Below are 23,466 nucleotides of genomic sequence, written 5' to 3' on the forward strand. Positions count from 1 at the left end.
CTCTTTATCTAGTTCAAAGTACTGCTGGGGGTGTCTCGTCACCGCCAAAGCAAGCTGGCCTCAGTGTTGAAGTCACAACAAGCACCTCCAAACTGAGCCTTTCAACAAGCCTGAAAGATGCTGCGTAGGATAGCATTTTACAGTACATGTGTCATTCTGTAGTGTAAGTGTGTGTGTATAAGTGTAAGTGTGTGTGCCTGCAGGGTGGACACAGCTGAAAAAGAGAGGAAAGGACAGCAGCCAAGCATCCCTCACCACAGCCACCTGCCTGTCTACTGGTAGTAAATATGAAGCCCATTTCATACACAAACACTCATGAAATTTACTATCAACTTACACACATAAAAAAACACAAGTGTAAACACATATAGATACATGTATCCTGACATATGCAGAGCGTAAAAACATGAGCACAGACGCATGAAAGCCTACCTGCAGACATGCACAGATTGACACACACACACACACACACACACACACACACACACACACACACACACACACACACACACACACACACACACACACACACTACTCACCATGATCTCATCCTGAAGCAGAAAAGCCAAAGAGAGGACAAAGAGGACGAGACACAGCAAAAAGAGAAATCACTCAAAAGTAACAAGCAACAACAAAATGATAGGCGTAAAAAAAACAAGAGCTGAAGAGAATAGGATTAAAGAATAAAATGTTGGAAAAATAGATGCATTCTAGGGCGAAATCTAGAATGTACTGTGTATATATATAATATTCATGCAAAATCTGTTTATTTTACATTAAATGTATAGTCGTTGATTTGTCTGTTATTTAGCACGCACTTTTAATCTTTTTTTCACATGAACTCCTGCACTTACATGAACATGAACAGCATGTATTGCATAATTGTCTGTTAATATGTGTATTTTGATGCAGTTCAAGGTCCAGATGGAGATTTAACATTTCAAACCATTTTCCGTTATTAAAATGACAGATTTTTATAGGATTGTTTAACCTTTACAAAACTATTTCAGTGCGTTCTATTTGATATTAATATAATGATTGTTGTTACTATAAGTATGATATTTTGCAACAGACCTCGGTTTGTACCGACATCACCGTGACTTTCACCAAAGGACAAGTTGTTTCAAGATTCAACAACTGCTGCCCATTAGTGCGTCACATGTACAAGAGCTGTACAGGGCTGCATTGTGTAAGATATGGACTGTTGCCCAGGGTAACAAGATACTGTATAGCTGTGCTACATTTAGCATGGGCAAAACAGAGCTGAGTGCTAACAGAATAAAGCCTTAGGGAAAGACTGTATGGAGTTCAGATGTCGTGTTGCTCGCCAGCAGATGAAACACACTACAGTAGTTCAGTCTGGAATCATGTTCCTGTAGCTGTGCTGTACTATAACCTGTAACATGTAGTATAACCTGTCACATAAAAGTGTCAGTTTATACTGGACATGACAGTATGTTTAGTGTGATCAAAATACCTGGTTGCCAGCTGCTTTCTTCTTGTTCATTTGGTTGAGCCTCTGCTGAGCGCTGCATAACAAAACACATCAGGAGATGCTGGATTTTGGCCTTAAACTGCACATCTAAGCACTGAACACAGCAGTGACCATACATCTTCATATTCTACAATGGAGAGTAAGAAAAAAAAAACAGAAACTCACTTGGCAAATCCAATGAAGTCCTCATGGTTGGTGTTCATATAGGATAACTCAATGTCTATCAACAGCAACACCTGAACAGAGATAGAGAGAGAGCTGTTTTCGATAATGCCCATTTATTGATAATATTTTAGAGATCCTCCTCAGAAAATTCCTTTTGAATTTTCTGTATTTTATGCCACTATGTATAAAAAATTCATTCATCTTTCAAACTATTCTGATGGCATAAGTTTGTCAAAAAGTAGACAATCCCAGTGAAATCTAGTGTAGTATGTTTAAACTGCATTCTTTCTAAACAATCAAAAGATACTGAGATCATTAAATATAATGTTTCCAAAGATGTTACAAATAACAGAATATGCTGGAAAGTACACCTTTGTAAAAATCAATAAAACAATTTAAGTTCATGTTTATTCTATACAAATCAACCTCCCTCTGCACAACCATAAACCACACATTTCTCTTACTGTGTTTGTAGTTGGTTTCTTGTGTGTGTGTTACCTGGTTCTTAGCACGGCTTTCTCTGTCCCTGATGTGCTGGGTGACGATTCTCTCCATCTCCTCTCTCAACAAGGGATACTGAGCCAGCTGTGAGCACAGAGCACAGTGGGTAGGTAGCAAAAACACACACGCAAACTGTCACCAATCTAAATACAAGCTTCAGTAAATTGCTACATTTCTCATCTCACTGAACCACAACACACAGTTCCACCAATACTGTACAACAAAATATGTTACAGAAACATCATTAAACATGTTATGAGAGTTTATCCCAGACTCAGTTCTAGTCTCTGCACACCCTGATCAATGGGCGGATTTGAGTTAAGAGTGGATTTTATGTGCAAACCGATCTTTGTTGCCAATATGGAACAAATGCAGAAGAATAGTGCAAAGTCTGTGATATTACCACACAAACACAGAATAAACAATGTTTCTGGCAGAGACGCTTCCTTTTCCCAGCACACTGTGGGTCTGTTTTTCCATGAGCTCATTGCAAACCCACGAACGCGGACATTGGTGGGCCTCCAATGTGACACAAACACATTTTGGAGAAGTGTGGGGAAAAAAGAAAAATTCTCTCCAAAATCACTGCACAAGAAAGACAAATATAAGCTGTTTTCTTGCAAGTTACAATGCATCTTTCATGTCTGCCAGATGGTTTTGGAGAGTGAGTGGATATCAGTATCTTTCTGGTTCTCAAGTGGATTTACTTCATCCTGGGTTCGGTCCAATTACAAAGCAAACAACATCCATAATGAATAGATGCGTTATAATAATGGTACACTGTTAAGAAGATGAATGTCAGTCTAATTACTGGCATTAAAACACATTGTTCTTTGCTGGAAAAATTCAAAATTGAATCAGAATCAAACAGCGATTGTCCAATCATAGTTTAGCAACTACAACTACACTGTAACCCCAGATTTAGTTGTAATTGAACTTTTTAGTGGTCACTACTTATTCTTTCATGTTTTGTTAAAAACCATATTCATTACTACATCACATTAGTTGTTTATAATAATCAGCTTAAGTATGCAGTGCACAGATCATATTAAGCAGAGATAACTAAGGATGTTAAGTTTCTGTATGGGTCATTTAAACTGTTCTGCGCTGAAGCGATGCAAAGCCTCATGGGGAAAATATATGTTTTGAATGGTTTCTGTCCTAGTTAAAGTGTGTTTTTATAATGTTCTGGTAATGTTTTGGGTGTGCATTTATGTTATCTGGGTTTTACTTTTGTATGGTTGATATAGTGTTCATGTTTTTCTACATTTATTGTTGCACCATGACCGAGACCCGGCTGGGGACAGATGGGGTCTGGGCAGTGAGAGACAGGCTTCATTGGACAATATGCAGATTGAAAATGACTCAGTTTCCTGTGAGAATGTTTTCTTACAGATCAATACATTGGAAAATTATTATGTATTGATTTCCTTACTGTTCATTGGAACATATGTATAGAATGCATTGTTCTTCAAGTTATACTGTTATGAAGGAAAACAAATGATTTATATGAACTAATTATTTCTTTAGTATTGATCAGTAGCCTAATGTTTAATATTGTTATGTTTTTTGCATGTTTAAAGCTATAGTGTGTAGTTTCTGTCTCCCCCATGAGGAATTCTAAGTAATGACAACAAAACTGTCGGCGCATCCACATGATACAAGCCTTCAGTGATTGTGCACCACCCCCACCCCTCCTCCACGCAGTTGCTTGTAGCCAAGTAGTAGTCTGGCTATCACCAGACCAAGCAGGGCGAAATCAAATCGCCGGCAGATCGGGCTGGGTTTACTCAATCTAGCCAAGTAGGACACGGAGGATTAAAAAGACATGATGGACTCTTCAGAAGAGGTAATTATTTTCACTTGATTTTCTGCGCCAGTTTTTGAACATAGCCATACTGAGAAATACAGAGAGTTGTGTGGAGCTGATAGTCTTAATTAGCTTTGTATCAACTCATTTGGCAATGGCTTGAATGTAACGGACGTTCATTAATATAAAAAAGTCACGCACTAAAGCCTTAACTTAACATGCTTATTTTAGACATGATTCCAATAAAAAAATAATTTATGTTTACTAATGAACGTAGACGGTTTAAGGCAATGGGTGACTTATTTACCGGGGAGCTGTAGCTTTTAGCCTCAGTCTTTTAGCATTATAGCAAGTATCCATCATACTGTATGCAATTTACATGGTGCATATTTATAAAGTCAGATTGAAACTACCACTGGAGACATACTAATCTAACATACTAATCTGGTTAGGTTAACCTCAATGTCCAAGCAACTGAAAGCAACACAATTTGAGCTACTGGAAAGGTGCATTGTAACTTGAAGACAGACAAAGGCTGTCAAAATCTGAAGAAGTGTTCAGTGTCTTAAAAACTGACACAGAAACACAAAACTGAGAAAGAAATGTTTGTTTGTTTTACAAACAAGGCAGCAGGCAGAGGCACTCACAGTGATTCAGACTGACATGCAATGCAAAGGAGCAGGGAGGGAGGGAGGGATGGGAGAGCGGGTGATGGAGGAAGACTTCAAACTGACCCCTTTGTGGATTTTCCCAACCACTGTATATTACAGTATCTTTAAATACAGTATGTCTCTGAAAGTGAAATCAAGATAAAAGTGTGACAGAGAAGAGAAATCCAAAGGAGGTCACGCTGTCTTTTGGTCATTTGCTTTGCGAGTAAGCAGCTGGTTCAAAGTGTAAGAGGACGACAGGATGGAGAGGACGAAAGAGAAATAAGAAGAGAAAAGACACTCGAGATACGTCAATTCCACTATATTAAATAATTCTGACAAAAACAGAAAAAAACTGTGATTTTAACCAACTTAAATCAAAGGATTTTTAAATATCATGAGTTCAAATACAAAAGAAATTGTCTGACATGCAGGTTGAGAGGCAACAATTTGTTAAATTGTGAATATGAGGCCAATAATAGACAGAAGACAAATGACAAAGAAAGTTGAATTAAAATGCAGACTATATGGTTACGATCTGAAGGATAGACCGATATCTGCTGGCTGAAGTGACATGAGGAAAGATCTAGTGTATTTGCTTTATCTGCAAATGTTAGACCTGCTCTGAATATGCATGTAACCTACAGTATATTCTAATTATGATATTTTTAATGAGGGTATTTATTCTATTTAGTCAGTTTTCATAAATTATTTAAATGTCAATACTGAACATTTGCAGGGTATGGCTTTCTTGCCACACTAGCGCTGTGGCTAGGTATTGGGATGTTGGTTAATCTGCCCACCTTTTTAGTGCAGACTGAATCATCTAATCTATTAATTGTACAGATATTCATCGTTCCCAGAGGGTAAAGCCTTTAGCGCAATCATCAAGTCAAAATTGTAATTTGTCCAATTAAAGGCTTTGGTTTATGACCACATACCTGCATCCCATCAGTCTTGGCTGTACTTTCTGTTTAGTGATAATTAGCAAATGTTAGCATGCTAATGCTCTATACTAAGATGGTGAATATGGTAATTATACCTGGTAAAAAAATCATTGTGAGCATGTTAGCATGCTGACGTTACAAGCTCAAGTACAGCCTTACAGAACCGCTAGCTTAGCTGTAGATTTGTGATGTAGTATCTATGAGGGATATATAAATTACATTATGTATTACTTATTGTTTTTAAGGGCAGTCTTTAGCAAACGTTAGCTTATTTAGCACTATTTTTAAGTGTTGCTGCTCATGGTTATATTAAATCTATATGCAAACAATCAATTGTCTGTCTTAGTATGCTTAGATGGTAATTTACATTTTGATGTTGAACACAGCACATTAAGTTCCACATCAACGTAGTAGAGAAGTCTTGTTCATTTTCCCAACTATAAGGACATTTTTATGTCATTATATCTGTCTAAATGGCACTCTTTAAAATACTTAAAGAATACTACAAGAAATCAGTTCAGGCCTGTTTTGTCTCTCATACTTTTCCTGATATCAATACTTGAATGTCCAGCCATCGGTCTACCCCTCCCTGTGCAATTAACAGAGATTGTAAAAGTGGCTTTATTCTCTTTGGCATTTTACCTTTTGACTACACTTTCGTATGGTGGAGGTGAGTTCACTCACTACCATATCTATACACTTCAGTGTTGGCTCCTTCAGCTTTTGGATCTGCTTTTTCACTATGGCCTCAAAGGCCAGGTCAGGGGTGAACAGCCCCGTCCTGTGGGGATAGGCAGGGTGCACGGGAAAGAGGAGTGAAAAAACAAAAAAGAAAGACGACAACAAAAGGTGGAGAAAGAGGAGAAGTAAAAGCACAAAATGAAGAGTTGTAAGAAGAAGAGATGGAACAGAAGAAACAACAGAGTGGAGATAGAAAAGACAAGGAGAGGTGTGGAGGTGTGTGTGTGTGGGGGGGTGGGGGGGTGGGGGGATAAACAGCACAGAAGGAAGAAAATGCAAGTGAGACATTTAGTTTCCCCTGAAGCCGCCATTCTGCAACAGGACAGTGCTGGAGTCTCGCTGGAGAAAAGATGAGAGAAAGAGGAGGAAAAAGAGAGAGCTTTCAGCCTGCACAATTTCACCAGCCAAAAACTCCAAGCGACACACTACGAGACCGCAGCTGTGCACCCCAACATTCAGGCAAAATGCCCTGATCCCTTCTGGTGTTGACCCTTTCTTCACCCATCCCTCCTTTTCTTGACTTCCAGCGGGAGCGTAATCATAACATTTATTATCCCAAGGCCTCCAGGTTGTTGCAGTCCAACCGCTGTTGAAATTGTTTGGTCACAGTGGATCAATTTGGATAAAGACTACTGCTTTTTCTTTTGGCCACACTCACAAGCGTCTATAGCTGAGAGTGCGACCCCCGAGGCCTGCTGAAGAGCCATTAAAATATAGTTTACATGGCTCTTGTCTACTGCAGGTGCACGGCTGCAGCCTCACACACAAGAAAGTCTGGACGCTGCTGAGGTCATCCAACATGGCTGCCAGGTATTCTAAATGGTTGACAGATGATGATAAACATGTGTATACCTTTGTATGCAAGCAAAGGTTGAAAGATTTTCTTAGTCAATGTTTTAGCGAACTCCTTGACTTGAAAACTACTCAAGTAAATGTACCAAAATCAAATTTTAAATCTCTCCAAAGTGGTGATAATCTTTTCTTTATAATAAAGCTTGCACAGAGACTGCCTCAAGAGGGACAGGAGGTTCAAAGAAAACTTAAGCTGTGTCCCATTTCCACACTAAATACCAAAGAAAATAATATCTTGTGCACACAAGTGCACAATATGAAGAATATATTTCAGGGCTTCGGAATCTCTACAGGAAAAAAACATTTAGCTAGTTTACAGTAAATTGAAATGGCAGTAGTATTCAAAAGTAATGCAAGTTTAATGTACGTCAGTGTACATATTGCATCATTTCCTGTTAGTAAAATGAGTTAAGCACACTGATTTCTTGTCAACTAACTAACAGTATACTATGACAGCATATAGTGTACATGTTAGTACATAATGTGGAATTGGGATGCAGCTCAAAACCATCCACCTTGCTGTGCAGCCTTACTGAGGCTACTCTTTAATTATTGTTTTTCAAAATGTAAGGGATTACAATAAGTCATCACAAATGTGCATTAAAAGTCTTAAACTCAAGTTCTGAGCTGAGACTGCTCTGACATTTAATCCTTTATAGGCAACCATATTTTGATGACTGTTAAGCCTCCATTGGTTTTCTTCAGCACAGTTTTCTACCACGGCAAGCCTGTCCAGCAAAACTTGTCTGAAGCAGTACAGTAGGCAGGTAGGCAGGTACAGTTTACCGCAGCCCACCCTGCCACTCCAGGTGTCCCCTCGCTGTCCAAAAACACAACGAGGGCTGGAGAGAGCCAGGTGGTTACAGTAAAAGGGAGTGAACATCAGAGGGACTTTGCAGATGAGGGTTGAAAATAATAAAAAAAGAAGTGCTATCCACTGTTTACTTTTATGTTTTACCTTCTTGGTACACTGCCTAACCGTATTGACTAGCTCAGAAATGACCATGTCCACACATTTGGTGCATGGCTCTTTAATCTTCCCAATCTGCCTTTTCACAATGGTCTCAAAGGCCATGTCCGGGGTGAAGAGGCCAGTTCTGCCCGACAGAAAGAGAACCAGCCACAGGGCCAAAAAAAGAGAAGGATGGTGGAGAGAAAGAAGGAGGGAGGAGGGTTGGGTAAAGAGAAGAGTGTTAATTGTAAAGAATTACTCTCTGTCTCTGAGCCTTACCCCCAAACATAACCAGACAGAAATTAGACAGAGAGAGGGAAAGATCTAAATTGTACATACAGTAAGTACCCCAAATACTATTGCAATGGAAACTACATCCCTGAAAACTCATCACAAGAACAGTCTGCAACTTTGGAGGTGTGCACTGGACCCGTAAAATCCATATCTCCTGCTTCTCACTATATCCTGTTATTATCAGATTCAGACAGACCAAACACTATTTTAAATACATTCTGTCACCAAATATAAATTTAGATCAGTTTTCGGCCTTGTTAGATGATACAGTACATATGCACACACACCAGCATGGATGGAAAAAGAAAACAAAAACATATGGAAAGGCCACAAAAACAAATACCCTGCAACCAGAAGTCACCTATCTGATCCCAAATATTCTCTAAGTGTACTGATGCCATTACAGTAACATCCAACAGAGCACTCAATCTAAGTATAGAGGTCTTTGTGATTAGATAAGCAAAGTCAGTTACTGTAGATGCAGTCTGGCCAGCAGAGGTGACTGAAATGGAGAGAGAGCGAGAGAGAGAGAGAGAGAGAGAGAGAGAGAGAGAGAGAGAGAGACAGAGAGAGACAGATAGAGGGAGACAGATAGAGGGAGGGAGAGGGAGGGAGAGACACAGGGAAGTGGAGAAAGAGGGGGAAGGCGGACATACCTGATTCCGTGAATGTTCTTGATGGCGTAGCTGATCTCCTTGCGGAGCTCTTTCTCATTAAACTCCATCTGCAAAAGAAACAGAGACAACAGGGAGGATTAAGTATTGTTATATACATTCTTTCCCTCACAAATTCATGGATCAGTTAAACCTTTCAATTCAGTTGAATTAAAATTGCTTTTATTGGCATGAATGTCAGAAAAACAATATTGCCAAAGCATCAAGGATAATAAGATGAGAAAAAAATGCATACATACAATTCATTGAGTAAACTTAAATATATAAATTTAAAAAGAAAAAGAAGAAAACAACAACAGTATATTAATATAAACCTTTCTCTCTCTTGATTCATCAATTCTTTATTTTTCAAATACCGTGTTGGCTAATAACAAGTCACAAGCTGAAAATGTTTGGAACCGACTGCTGCTTTTATTTTGCAAACCTTATCCACACTTGCTCCCCCACAGATTAACATTGGAAGTAGGATATATAAGATGATATTATATTATACTATTATACTACTACTATATTTCTATACAATTTGTTTTTATTTTATATTTAAAGTACCTCACTTTTATTTACTGCAATACCCACAGGGCATTTTTTCTGAGGCCTCAGTCACAGACAGTAAGATGTATATCCTCAGAGGGAGGGCGAGAGAGGACAGAAGAGAGGGGTGGATGAAAAGAGGGAGAGGAAGGAAAAGGGGGGGGTTGAGGTAAAAGGCTTAGAGAGACAGACGTTGGGGGAGTTGGATGGAGTAAGGACAGGTTTGTGGTAAGGATGATGTGAAAGGTGAACAGAGAGGATGTGGGGGAGGGATAAAATGTGGATATATATATGATGATGGAGTGAGAGAAACAGAAGGAAGACGGTGAGGTGGGGGAAGTGACATTGAAGAGATGACAATAGGAGAGGTGGCTGTTAAACTGAGAGGGAGGAAACATGGAATGTTTGGGTCAGAAAAGCCCAGAATCAGATTCCTGAAGGAGGCCTTCTCTCCTTCTGAGGCTGGGAAAGGAGGATACCCAGGAGGGAGAGACGTAATGTCGTAAAGAGACACAGAGAGATGTTTGTCATAAAGCAAGATATGCTTCTATGTAAGACATTTTTCTGTCTTTATTATTCGTATACAATCTGTACAGAATTGTCCTTCTTTTTTCTGATTCCAGCGTATTTCCCACTTTATTTAACCCTCCGCACCAAGACAGTTCCACAATATTCTTACTTTGTTTGATGTTAGATATACTCTCAGCACACTCACTCAAAAAATATTTTTCTGCAGACTAAACAAGCTTTAATGCCACAAACATAATGAGAAGTCTGATACATGTTCCAAAGAATTTGGGGTCTTCAGAATCTGTTGTGCATAAATATTTACAGCTATAGAACTGGCGTGTTTAGGGTTTGGAGGTTGTGCCAAAGTCTGCAAAAACAAATGTTTTTTTGTTGCAAAAAGCAGCCACAAACAGTTACATTTTGGCAATGTCGTCCATTACCTTGTGGGGTTAGGGTTAGTACTATATTTTAATATCTGAGGGAGAGGGTGTTGCAGGTATTTTTTAGACATGTGAAGGGTCCAAAGAAAATATTGACGAATATAGAGAATATAGAGATATAGAGAGAATATAGCTTGCTTTATCAAAACGTGAAATTTAAGCTCCTCCTTTCTTCCAATAATTTTCATACAGTGTCTAAATAAACTATCAAACCAAATCTCTCACACACACACACACACACACACACACACACACACACACACACACACACACACACACACAACATCACACACAATCACATAAACACAACATCTGGAAGACTCACACCTTGACCAGTTCGAAGGGAAAGCGTTCATGGAAGATGCGATTGATTCTGGCACCACCTGACAGCTCAGCTGTGTCAATCTGGTCCCCGGAGCCCTCTATACACTTCTCAAAGTCCACAGAGAACTGCTGCACCATCCTGCAGGGAGGCAGATATATCAATGAGTCTTTTAGTCTGTTTCTATCTAATTGTCTTCTGCTGTATCTACTCACTGGAGCAGAGCCTTGGTCTTGCGAGACGGATCGTCAGGTCTGAAGTTCTTGTACTCCTCCACCTCCTTCTCTATGGAGAGAAGCTGACTCTGCAGCTTGGCCCGCAGACCCGGCAGGGTGTCCCGGATGTGGTTGGTCAGTTGCTGTGCAGTTCAAAGGTCAGAGTTACATCAGTGGGAATATGGGGAACGTTCGAATTAGAATGCGGTAATATACAGGACCCATGAATGGACATACTAGTCGCATGTGACCGACACTCTCCCTCTGTCACTCCTTTACACACCTGATTGAGGATTTTCTGGAGGTAGGGAGTTCCCATACGGTCGGCCAGGTGTCTATATGCAGGGTGGGAGAGAAAAAACTTCCTCTCAGCAGCCATAGCAGCATTGATGTCCTTCCTGCCATCTATGTCTTTTTGGCTTCTGTTCACCACACCGATGTAACCTGGATAGACAAGAGTCCCACAGACATTTACAATGCAAACTGAAACGCTGCGAGATTTGCAAGAATCACATTTTTTTATCACTTCCTGGAATTTTTGAGAGCAGACTGGAACAGATTCAACACTTGTGGCTTGGCTGGTAATTTGACTGGAAGATAATATAATCTTGCATTAGAGCAATGTGGCTTTTCTACATATGAACAGTGTTTGAGCAGCCAAACTAAAATATACAGCCCCTTCAGGACCAAACCGCTTAAAACTGTGTTTAATAATGTTTAACCCGGAAAAAACACATTTCAGGACACATCGGTTTAAAGAAAAGAATATAGAATGAAGAAGGAATCAAGGAGAGAAAATAAGGAAGGAGGAACTACATGAGTAAATGTCTGTATGTGTGTGTCCACGTTTGTACTGTAAGACAGAAAGAGAAAATAAAAAAAGGGAGAAACAACTAGGAGAGTTCAGGTCATGCAGATCCCATTTCACCTCCAGTTAAGTTTTCTCATGCATCACCCAGTTAAAGGCTGTTTCATGCTCTATAACTAATGCAACTGTGAGCCAGCAGACTTGTAAAAGTGAACATCCAGATTAGACAGAGAGAGATGGGGAGTAAAAGAAGGAGGGGGGAAAGTAGAAAAACAAAGGACATGGAAAATATTCAAAAGCACATGCCTGGGTCCTAACCAAGTGCAAATGGAAAAGAAAAGTACCACATCAGCACATTGCATTAAAGGGCAGCCCGCAAGATACACGCAAGCTTTTTTTCAAAAGTATTCTTCTCTTTGCCCGCTTCCCTGCTTCTCCTCTCCAACTCTTCCTATCTTCCATCTCTCTGTCTGTCTTTTGATTACTCAGTATTGTTTTATCACACCCTACTCCCTACATCTAACCATTCTTTTTCTGTTTTGTTTTTTTAGTGTTTAGAGCATTGAATATCTTTAAGTATGACTGCCTCACGACCACAAGAGGGAAACAGTGTGTCATTGTGAGGCCCCTGAAGAAGAGAGTACAAGTAGTGTACTGATTGTGTGAGTGTGTAGGTGTGTGTGCTCACCCCTCCTGAGTGGAAGCAGCTTATTCTCCAGGATGTCCTTAGCATCTGTCCCCTCGTCCATCAGGTCCAGCTTTGTGATCACACCAATGGTCCTCATACCTACACATACACAAATAAACACACACCCCACAATGACAACAAACCAATCCTGAAAAATGGAACTGAAAACTACACTGAAAATCATTTCTGATGCTGTAAATACAATACTAGCAATATTAGTATTAGCATATTTAGATCATTTAGTTAAGAAAAGGAGCAATATCACAATGTAAACATACTTCAGTACAAGCAAAAGTCCTGCACAATTTACTTTAATACTAATTTATATAGCACTTTTTTCAAAACAAAATTAAAAAGTACTGTGTGTGTGTGCGTGCGTGCGTGCGTGCGTGCGTGCGTGCGTGCGTGCGTGCGTGTGCGTGTGTGTGTGTGTGTGTGTGTGTGTTTGTGTGGGTGTTGTGTGTGTGTGTGTGTGTGCGCATACACTCACCCTGAGGGTCGACCTCTTTGGCAATCTTTAAAGCATCCGAGTTGGCCAGATCAGAGTTGGCCGGGGACACAGCCAGCATCAGGCAGTTATCCTTGGTGACAAACTGCATCAGCATTTCTCTAATCTGGGACTCGATGTCTGCAGGTTGGTCGCCCACCGGCACTTTGGTCATACCCGGCAGGTCCACCAGGGTCAGGTTCAGCACTGAGAGAAGAAAAGGGAGCAGGAGAAAGCTTAGCAAACTGAAGAGAGCTTCTTCAGATGTATTGTTGCCTAATAAAAAGCTTGGTTGTACATACATTATTGATGTCAGACATGCAGAATAAGTCACCACAAACTAGTATCTGTGTAGAAATATAAATAGAGTTTTGTCAGCCTCACCATTAGGGGAGTAGACACGCAGGTTGATGGGCACAGGGGAGATGCCCTTGTTGGCCCCAGTGATGCGGTCAGTCTCTGCCTCGATCTCCTGCCGGACCTCATCAAAATCTGTGAACTTTTTGCCCTTACAGTGGAGGAACTCGGCATGTTCTGGAAGACACAGTAAAAAGACCCAAATTAATTCAAGTGAAATTGTAGAAAAAAGGAAGGAGATAAGAATACGCAGAAAAGAAGACAGTAAAGAAGACAGGAAAGAGGAGAAATGCTGAATTGAGCCCAATTTTCACCTGGAAAATAAGGGAAATTTTCTTACTTTAATGCAAATATGAATGTATTTTGTAACTCCTGTAATCATTCTTTGTCTGACCTTGATTTGGGAGATAATCAACTCTGAGTTTTGGAACTACTTTTACTGTTAGGCAAACTGGTACCAAGAGTATTCCAAATAAGTTATTACCAGTTCTGTTTGCAATGTGGACCTACAGACAACTATCACTGGATTACTTTGATACTGAAGAAAACTTCAAAACATGATGATTCTCAGGCAAGTTCCGAATATAAGGAGCGGCTTTTTTTTATGATTACTAAGCCGATTTATGGAAATTGATTTGAGATGGACATCAGAGATAATGATATCCTCGGGAAGTAGAATTCAAACAGACTCAAACAGAATCTCAGAACATGTGAACGTGAATCAAGTCTGTGTGTTTGATTGAGTTATGACTCAGAGAAGAACGAATTTTTATGCAAATTCCAGCAATTGGAACTGAGGGTGTTAGAGTACATTAATGATCTCTGTGAGCCGCCTCACAGTTTGACCAAACCACTTCCATAATGTAATCCAGGTAATAAATAACAAGGTATTAAATGAAATCAAGTTTAATTCATTTCTGATTCACACCACGAGTAAGCTGTGAGAAAAGCTTGTTAGCAGACCCTGCAACAACCTAATAAAGTGGAACCATGGTAACATGAGGATGTTGGCATCATCATCTCAAAGTCTGTAGAGATGAATGGATAGCAAAAGATGCGGAAGGAAGGTTTAACTTTGAGGAGTGTGGAGGAGGAATGTTTAGAGTCCAGAGGAAAGAGGGGAGGTTTGCACCTGTGGGAGCTAAAGGCTGTGTCAGTGTCTTAACGTTTGTCTTTTCAAGTAACACAAGAAAGGGAGTGGAGAAGGGGATGGGGGTTTGCTGTTAAATGTCAAAATCAGTGTAGAATTGCTTAAAGATGCAATTTGTTTAATGGCCACTAGATGCTGGCTTCAACTGAACTCCTACAGCACTGAAGAAAAAAGAATACACTGACAACTTCTCTATTAAAATACAATTGTTGCAATTTTTCGGAACTAAACACTTTAAAATATCTCTTACAATCAACTCATGGACAGCATGTGTAAATCAACACCACATTTTGAATGCCAGGATCTCTCCACCAGTCAGCTGAACCTCCATAGATGTTTATTATGGATAAGATGTTTTTACCTGTGGGGCTGTTTATCAGCTGCAGAACCAAAGGACGGCGAGTCACAATGCCAGAGCCACGGGGAAGGAAATCCCTGTAACACAACAGACGCACAGAAAGGGAGATGGTTAGTAAACAACAATGTAAAGGGACAACAATATGATTAACCAAATAACCAAATGACAAGAGAGCATGAGTCAGTGATAATGAATCAGCATCTTGAGGCTTTGGGAACATAACAAGCAAGTGGAAATGTGTGGATGTTTGTGTGTGAAGTGCAATGCTGAATAACAGCTGTGGTCCCACCAGGCTAAATGTCCTTTTGATTTACTGCAGTGCTTTTTCTACAGGAATCATCATTGTAGGTACATCTAATACAGTAGGAAAATGATCAAAATAATTTAATAAATAAATAAAATGGTTTTTTTTACCTTGGTAAAAAGGTTTCTGAAATTTCCTGAAGGTTTTCCTGGATAAACCTTGAGTTTTTATATCACTATTATACATTGAAACTAAAAAAAAAAAAATACAATGAAAAAATATATTTTGTTTGCTCTATGAATAACATTTTGACTGTATTATAATTATGTTACATTCATACATATAATCTACAATGTTTCTGTGTCAGCATGTTATTGATAAAACAATAACACTATCAGTAGGAATAAAACTTTACCGAACTTGTGGCTGTACCTGTATAGTACAGAGAGTGCACCGCATATAACTTTACAAAACTGCTTGACAAATAAGTGAATTGTTTGATAAACAAAGGCAAAATACAAAAACTGACATTCTATAGACACTTACATTGCCTTTGGGAGTCAATACAACTGTGCAGCAGCTTTAACGGATGTTTTAACTTCGTCATTGAAAAGAGAATCAACACATCCTCAGTAGGGTGGAGAAACCACCAAACAGTACAACAGATGAGAAACACGAATGGTTCACAAATATAAAGACAAGTAGAAAGCTACAAAACAGAGCTACTGGAGTTTCTTCAGCAGTTTTCCTTCTAAATTGATGATGATTCAAATGTGTGCCAGTATTCAAGCATTTGAGCCTTTATGATGTTCACTTAGCAACTATTCCAATTTCTGAGAGCAAATTAAACCAAATAAAACAGTTCTTTCAAAAAGAAGCATTTCCTGTCTTGCAATATTGCAATTTCTGTCCATCTACTCGCTTAGTTTGTTGGAGAGCAATAGAGGATTTTCTGGATGTGTCCATGCAAATTAAAATGTTTTACATCTATTATCGCCTAAAACTCTGTCTGAGGTGTGAAGTGCGTTTGTGAATGCATGAGAGTGTGTGTGTGTGTGTGTGTCCATACAGATGACTATCTGCCAGCATGTTTTAATTTTTCTTTATGAACAAAACACTGTTTTCCTTGGGCATGTTCAGCTGCTTATGCAATATCAGCATCATCTCACCACTGGCACTGTGTGCTCCTCAACCAGCTGACTGGACAGTCAGTGATGCATGACGTGTGTGTGTGTGTGTGTGTGTGTGTGTGTGTGTGTGTGTGTGTGTGTGTGTGTGTGTTAGTGTATGTGCTTAAAGCAGCAATAACAAGGGGCTGTTAAAGAAACATACTTTTCAATCTAACATTGTATAAGAGCAATTTAATGTTTCCATAAATATCCAATCCAATATGAAAAAGTTTTAAATGCATTCAAATCATACAACGCTCAGATAAATTGTTTAATATCTGAATCTTTAGTAACAATAATCAACTGGCCGACATGAATAAGAAATAGACAAGGCCTCTGTTTGAACCTCAAGCAAAGCCTGAGGCATGGATACATGAGTCATGAGCTGAACTGCTTCTGTTCAAAACTGTGACCTTAAACCAGAAAAAGCCAATTCAGCAATTAAACGTTCAACATGAGGATCATGTTTAACCGTCACTGTGTCCCTGTACTATAAACTTATTTATTTTATTCTTTCTGAGTATATGGTGAATGTTTGGGAGTTACAATACATCCATTCTGCTCTAGTTTTAGAGGAATAGCTCAACATTTTGGGAAATATTTGCTTTCTTTCTAAGAGTGAGATGAGGAAATTGATACCCTCATGCCTGTGATTTAAACATGAAGCTGGAGGCAGTAGCTGGTAAGCTTAACTTAGCATAATAACTGGAAACAGGGGGAATCAGTTAGCCTGGCTCTGGCCAAAGGCAACAAAATCCGCCAGTGATCAAATCAAAAATGGACAATAAAAGAATATGTATTTAATTAGAAACAACAAACTGATTAAGGTGATAGACACAATATTGCTCATTTCCATCACAGTAAATGTTTGTGGAATATTGAAGTGCATGTTATAATAATAATCTTATAATATATCATTTAATATAATATAAAACTGCAGGTGCTGAGTTCTGCAGATATGTCTTTCTTTTTCAACCTGCAGTGTGTTGGAAAAGTATGAAAGCATGAAAAGACATCATAGTTAATGTTTGCTAAGCCTCTACACCTGCTACACTGGATACAGCACAGATAGGGAGCTTCATTATTGTTTCAATGTTTGCTGTTATAATGCAGCCTTTTACAACAAAGGAAACTCTGCTCTCTCTTATGTGTGTCTGACCATCTGCTGGTCTACCTGCCTGCCAGTTGTAAGTGTGTATGTGGCAGTCCCTCTTTCCCACTTGGATGCCTTTTAGTGAAGACAGATGGCCTCTCACTACACTCCTCATCCTCCCCTCAAGCTGCTACCATAAGGATCCTCCAAATGATAGGAGAAGCCACAGACAGAATAACCTTTTACACACAGAGACATGTGTATACTGCCGCAGTACTGGAAAGTCTCTCTCTGTTTACTCATCATTTACCTAATCCTGCTGAGATGGTGAGTGTCCCTCCACCCCCACCCTCCTGTGTTTTCATCCCCGACGGTGAGGTGGGGGATAAAAACACTCACACACATTTGACTGCTAAAAGCACAGAATACAGATACAGAGGAGAGAAATAAAATAAATAAATAAAAGGAGAAAAGCAGTCAGACAATTAGAACTGCAGATATTTTTTTGCAACATGAAGAGAGAAGATAGACAGTGACACAGACTAAACATTTACCCGCTATCTCTCTATCTATCTATCTATCTATTAGGGTTGGTCGATATGACGATATACATATACCATGACACAATACAAATTTGTCCACCTCCAGAGATTTTGCATTAGTGTTTATATAGTGGCAGCTATCCAAATCAATAGGCAGGACTACTTTATTGCAATATTTTATTTTTATTGGATTTCTGCATCAATGTGGTACATTGATTTGTCAGATAATTTAATTCAGTAAATTAACCAAATTTAGACCCTCCTGCTTGGTTATTTTACCCGTTTACAGTTTCTTAATTGATTTTCAATAATCAATAATCTGGGTAGGGAGCTCACAGACACACAGAGCAACACTATTGGAGAGTCACAGCTGAGCCCCAATCAGTCTAATTTCTTTTATAGCACCTTGTGTGTAACTAATTAGTTTGAAACAAAAAAGATTTTATTGAATCAATTTTCAGCAATTGAATAATTTGTTCACTCTTTGACATTTGTTCCACGCGCACACACACACACACACACACACACACACACACACACACACACACACACCCACACACACGTCTAGTAGGCCCCAGCTGCTGCTGAGTCATGACTCACTGCTTCTTTGTTATACACACATTCAGTGGTGTACAAATACATACAAGGATGAGTGCACACACACACACACACACACACACACACACACACACACACACACACACACACACACACACACAGAGAGATGACCTAATAACTTAAGTAGACTTCACAATTTTCATCAGTATAAAAGGGCTTTTCACATTGAATTGGTTTTGTGGAAACATATTTTCCTTAATAGTGCTGCAGTAATGTCAGAATAATTATTGTAGTATTTCTATTTTAGAATTTCAAATGAATGCGTTAAATCACACATTTTCCCAGAAAACGTATACAACACCTTAGTGACTAAAGTTGTTCAGATTGGTTTGGGTTATTCTTGTTTTGCAAAACACGCTGCTCTGTTGGTCTCTTCATGTGAGTCACATCACTTCTGATTCCCAGACACGGTGAGACAGCGAGCCTCATCTAATCCTGCTCATGCAGCAATAACAGTTCTGACAGTAGTGAACCAGCACAAGCAGGCAATTTGCCTTCCAAGCAGTATTTGGGTTCTTAGATAGAGGAGACTGCTTTTTCGTGAATTTTCACACTTACACATATTCTTGTGGTAGATGGAGCCAATGAAACAGCTGGTTGCTTGATGGTGGACATCCAGATTAGACCAGAGCCAATGGGAGAATGTATTGCAGGTAAACTGTGGCCTAAACAGAGATTAGTGGTAATCCTCTGTAGCAGTATCAGACAAATGGCCTCCTCTCTTCTTCTGTCTCTGACTGACTGCTTTTTCTCTCTTACTGTGCCTAGCAGATTAATCGATGATGAAAATAATGGCTGGTTTCAGCCCTAGTACTAATCACAGGAGAAGTAGACACAATGTTCAGTCATTTATTTTTCCACTGACTATTTGTTTTTTAAAAAGAGCCAGGAAAATGATGTAGTAGTTAAATAGTGCATAAGTAGTTGTTCATTTCCAGTGGTATTTCCTTGAAATAATTGCTAAAAGAGCTGAATTAAAACTAACAAAGACTCATTTAAACCTAGATAAAGATAACTATCCATCAATACAATATCTGTAACCACTTATCCTTTATAGGGGGTGGGGCTGGAGCTGATCCCAGTTTACACTGGGCGAGAGGCGTGGTACACCCTGAAAAGGTTGGCAGTCAATCACAGAGCTAGATAAAGATGAATGATTGTGATACTTAATAAATTATTGGAAACTGCATGCTGGCCTGGAGATTAATTTTTGCAAGGTCAGCTGACCTGCTGTGCACTGACTCAAAGTCTCTTTATTATAATAGCAATTCATTGGAATTAATTAATTGGAGGTGCACCAACTGAACTCTGTCTCCCTTTTCTCTGCTATTACTACCAAATGACTCTATAGTCCCTTCCAGAAATCTTGCTAAGAATGAACAGTTAAATATTAGTTTCTATCTAGGAAATTATCATTAAACTATGGAACCTGATAACTATTAAAGTGTTTATTTCAACATTTAATTAATTTAATTGGTATGCTGGGTAGTTTATCTTATCGCCGCATCACCCTCTATAAGTCGTTAAAAGACTCTTCTTCTCTGTGTTTCTATTTCACTCCCTCCTCCTTTTATTTGACCAGAATAAAAGCTTTAATGGAGCACTGGACTGTCCTCGTCTTTCACATGAGTGAAGCTGCTGGCCTTCTCTGTGTTATGTAATACATGAAACCAGCTATATATCATTGACTTAATCTCTGCGTGGGGGTTGGAATAGCAATGGCAGCAGGGAGAGAAAAACATCTGTGTTGTGGTTTTATGTTCCTGGTTTGTGCTAGTGCCTTTACTGATAACAAAGCGCTTCAGGTGGCTGCACACCATGCAGCAGCAACAGCAACAGAATCCTCCTGGGTTTGAGTACATCCCAAGAGAACGTCATATAGTATGTGATTTTGCATGCCACTATCAGCTATTGACCACACCCCTTAAAGTATTTTTTTTGCAAAACTGTGCTCTTCCAGGGCCTTTTTAAGGGACTTGGGTTACCATAAATTACTTTGTGCTAAAAACAAGGCAACCCTCCAATAAGAGGTGCAGCAACAAAAATCTTATAGTTTAATCCAATATGGTGACAATAAACTAGGGTACCCTTGAATCTATTATGATGATATGAATATTATACATGAAAAGCAATTCTAACTTGAAAGTGATCATCTATGGTATGTTCAGTATTTTATGTATTTTAGGGGAAAGCAGTGTGGTGCTGATTTTGGGGAAAAAAAGCTGCTGTTTTGAAAGAGCTGTCCGTGGTGCTGAAAGTGGACAAAAAAAACATGCAGTTGAGAACATACCGTACACTATGCTTTTGTAAACATTATCCATACTAAATATGCTACATGCTGTGGAACTGGCAAACTCTTACACTAATCTGTGTTGTTTTATGTTTCACACAGCATAATGAGTGGATTTGTACCTGGATTTTGTTTCTATAATCTACTCATCCAAATCAATAAAATAAAACACTTTCAGTGCAAATATGTAACTGTAAATACAGTGTTAAACCTTTTTGCCTCCTTTAAGATAAAGTATCACACTGCTCATGTAATATTGTTGAATTTAGTCAAAACTAAGTCAACATGTGGAGAAATATACCAACTTCCACCTGCACAGGTTTCACCCAGCTGGCATGGCTTGTGTTGGGCACTGGAGACCAGTAAAGCTTCCTGCTTTGTCTGTCCTAATGAGACTCATGGGAGGTTAAAATACCGACTGGGTGACAGATGCAGGATGGGAAACGGGTGTTCAGACACAACCATAGAGTGATGCTTCACCTGCGTGCACTGGTATAACAGATATAGCCCTGGAACAATTTTTCGATTAATTGATATAAAAATAATCAACAACAATTTCTATAAGCGGTTGTTACTTTAAGTCAATTATAAAGCAGAAATGCTAAATATTCACTAGCTTTCAGCTGTTAAACTAACTGATTAGCTGCTTTTGTATTGTTGTGAATTAAATATTTTGGGATGTTTTTGACAGTTTGACTGTTTGCTGTTCTTGGGCTCTGGACATTTTTTATGCCATTTTTCACTATTTTAAAGACTACATGATTAATCGATTTATTGAAAGATTAAACAATAATGAAAATAATCGTTAGTTGCAGCCCTAAAAAGATATCCACCGCCCCAAAAACAAACTACTATATCATAATAATATATCATAAATTATTTAAGGACATTAAAAAAAGAAAATCTGCTATTCATTCAAGGAGAAAAAAACAAAGAACAGTCCCCAAAGGCAGCCAAATACATCTCAACTTGTCATTGTCCAAGACAACAAAGAGTATGAATGAAAACAATGAATGAAGACAAATCAGACGGCAGACTTAATAACATAAGATAAATGACTTTTGTCTGTATCCCTGTGATTATAGTTTAACCTTGCTTACTTTACTTTGGACTTGAGCACTTAAATATTTTATAGCAACTAAGCATCTTTGAGGTAAATTTAAACTGAATGAGAGAAAAGGGCTGCGAAGGGGAGGTTGAACTGAGGTGATAAACAGAGAACTGAGCAATGAAAACAAAGGAGACATTAGAAACAGTAGACTCTGCATAAAGACAAATTATGAAAGCAGGATCAAAAACCTCTGAAGGACAAACGATAAAAGGGAAAAGATTAATTTGATTGTGTCCTCAGATGTTCTCTCATACCATCAGCAGAGCATATTTCAACAGTTTGTCTACTACTAAAAGGATGGCTGTCCTTGTCCCTGAGTCACACCTGCCAACATCAAAATCTAATCCAGCTGAGAGGAAAGGTGTCATGGTGAACTATTAGGAGTAACCGTGTCTAGATGTATAGTAAACTCCTTTTAACATGGTTTATATTAATTATGTAGTTGCCAATGTTTTCCTAAATCCCATATAACTTTATGTAGACACATTATATTGTGCATGCTGTCACAGGTGAGAACAAGTAAAGCCAAACCAGCTTTAAACAGCTAATATGCCTTGTGAAATAATTTATCTAAATTTTAAAGTCTATTTGCCATTTATAAATCTCTTTTACTTTGGTATTGCTTGTAACCAGCGATAGCAATCAAAGGGAGAACAATGCTTTTAGTTTTTATTAAAAGTAAAAAGGATTATAAAGCAAGCAGCTTAATAACAGTCAAAAAATATTTCTGTTCCGATAGAAAAATCTCTTGACTTTCTGAGAGGCATCAATGTGAATTTCTGAATAAGAGACAGAGAGAGGGGGAGATAGAGATGGAGAAAGAAAGCGCTTTTCCATGTAAACACACAGTACAGCGTGTTGTGAGTGTGTGTGTTGGTTCAGGCAAGATAATGCAAATACAATGGGCCACTGGTGGGGCAGAGGACTGGAGGAGCAAGAGGATGGGAGGACCTGAATGACGTCACTGCAGCTGGACTAGCAGAGCTCACACATTAACACAAACAAACGCTGCATGACAGGATACTGTCTACAGATTTTACTAACACATACAAACAAATCATTCAACATCTTTATTACTGTTTAATGTCCTTGTAATAATATTTCCGTTTTCCCCTTCTCTGCCTAGTGTCATGATCGTCTAAACCACTGGTCCCTCGGGCAAAGAAGCGTAATTAGGCACAAGCTGTTTCCATGACTACAGCTGAGTGAGTGCAGCAAAATGTGACCCTCCTAATGAGTGTAAAGAGATTGTTTTAATAGTAATTGCTCAAATTTGTTGTTTTAACTAACAAAAAGCAAAGGCTTTAAAACAAGTGACAACTAATCGTTCAGCATATTGTAATGAAAGATGGGAGACTTTGGCCAATCACAGGTCATTTCAGAGAGAGGGAGCGCTCCTATTGGCTATTCTACGTATGCATATGCCCATGCGACAGAAAAAGGAGAGGGAGA

General features: G+C 38.9%; 1 protein-coding gene across 13 annotated transcripts in view; it reads right to left on the reverse strand.

The window, feature by feature from the left end:
• Positions 1 to 23,466, reverse strand: part of dnm1a (dynamin 1a) — a 51,132-nt gene that overhangs the window by 25,629 nt on the left and 2,037 nt on the right. For 9 of the 13 annotated variants that reach the window (XM_031277747.2, XM_031277749.2, XM_031277751.2 and 6 more), the window contains exons 2-14: positions 14,951 to 15,024; positions 13,467 to 13,616; positions 13,086 to 13,289; positions 12,596 to 12,694; positions 11,383 to 11,543; positions 11,100 to 11,242; positions 10,890 to 11,025; positions 9,064 to 9,131; positions 8,120 to 8,258; positions 2,159 to 2,245; positions 1,661 to 1,731; positions 1,478 to 1,529; positions 540 to 551 (exon numbers count right to left, since the gene is read on the reverse strand). In XM_031277747.2, coding sequence (XP_031133607.1) covers positions 540 to 551; positions 1,478 to 1,529; positions 1,661 to 1,731; positions 2,159 to 2,245; positions 8,120 to 8,258; positions 9,064 to 9,131; positions 10,890 to 11,025; positions 11,100 to 11,242; positions 11,383 to 11,543; positions 12,596 to 12,694; positions 13,086 to 13,289; positions 13,467 to 13,616; positions 14,951 to 15,024 — 1,396 coding nt within the window. Of the gene's footprint in view, positions 1 to 539; positions 552 to 1,477; positions 1,530 to 1,660; positions 1,732 to 2,158; positions 2,246 to 6,210; positions 6,350 to 8,119; positions 8,259 to 9,063; positions 9,132 to 10,889; positions 11,026 to 11,099; positions 11,243 to 11,382; positions 11,544 to 12,595; positions 12,695 to 13,085; positions 13,290 to 13,466; positions 13,617 to 14,950; positions 15,025 to 23,466 lie in introns of all 13 variants that reach the window. The other 4 variants (XM_031277754.2, XM_031277750.2, XM_031277752.2 and 1 more) reach the window with 1 other exon arrangement.

This window comes from Sander lucioperca, chromosome 1 (assembly GCF_008315115.2).
Source record: "Sander lucioperca isolate FBNREF2018 chromosome 1, SLUC_FBN_1.2, whole genome shotgun sequence".
Classification (NCBI taxonomy): Eukaryota; Metazoa; Chordata; class Actinopteri; order Perciformes; family Percidae; genus Sander; species Sander lucioperca.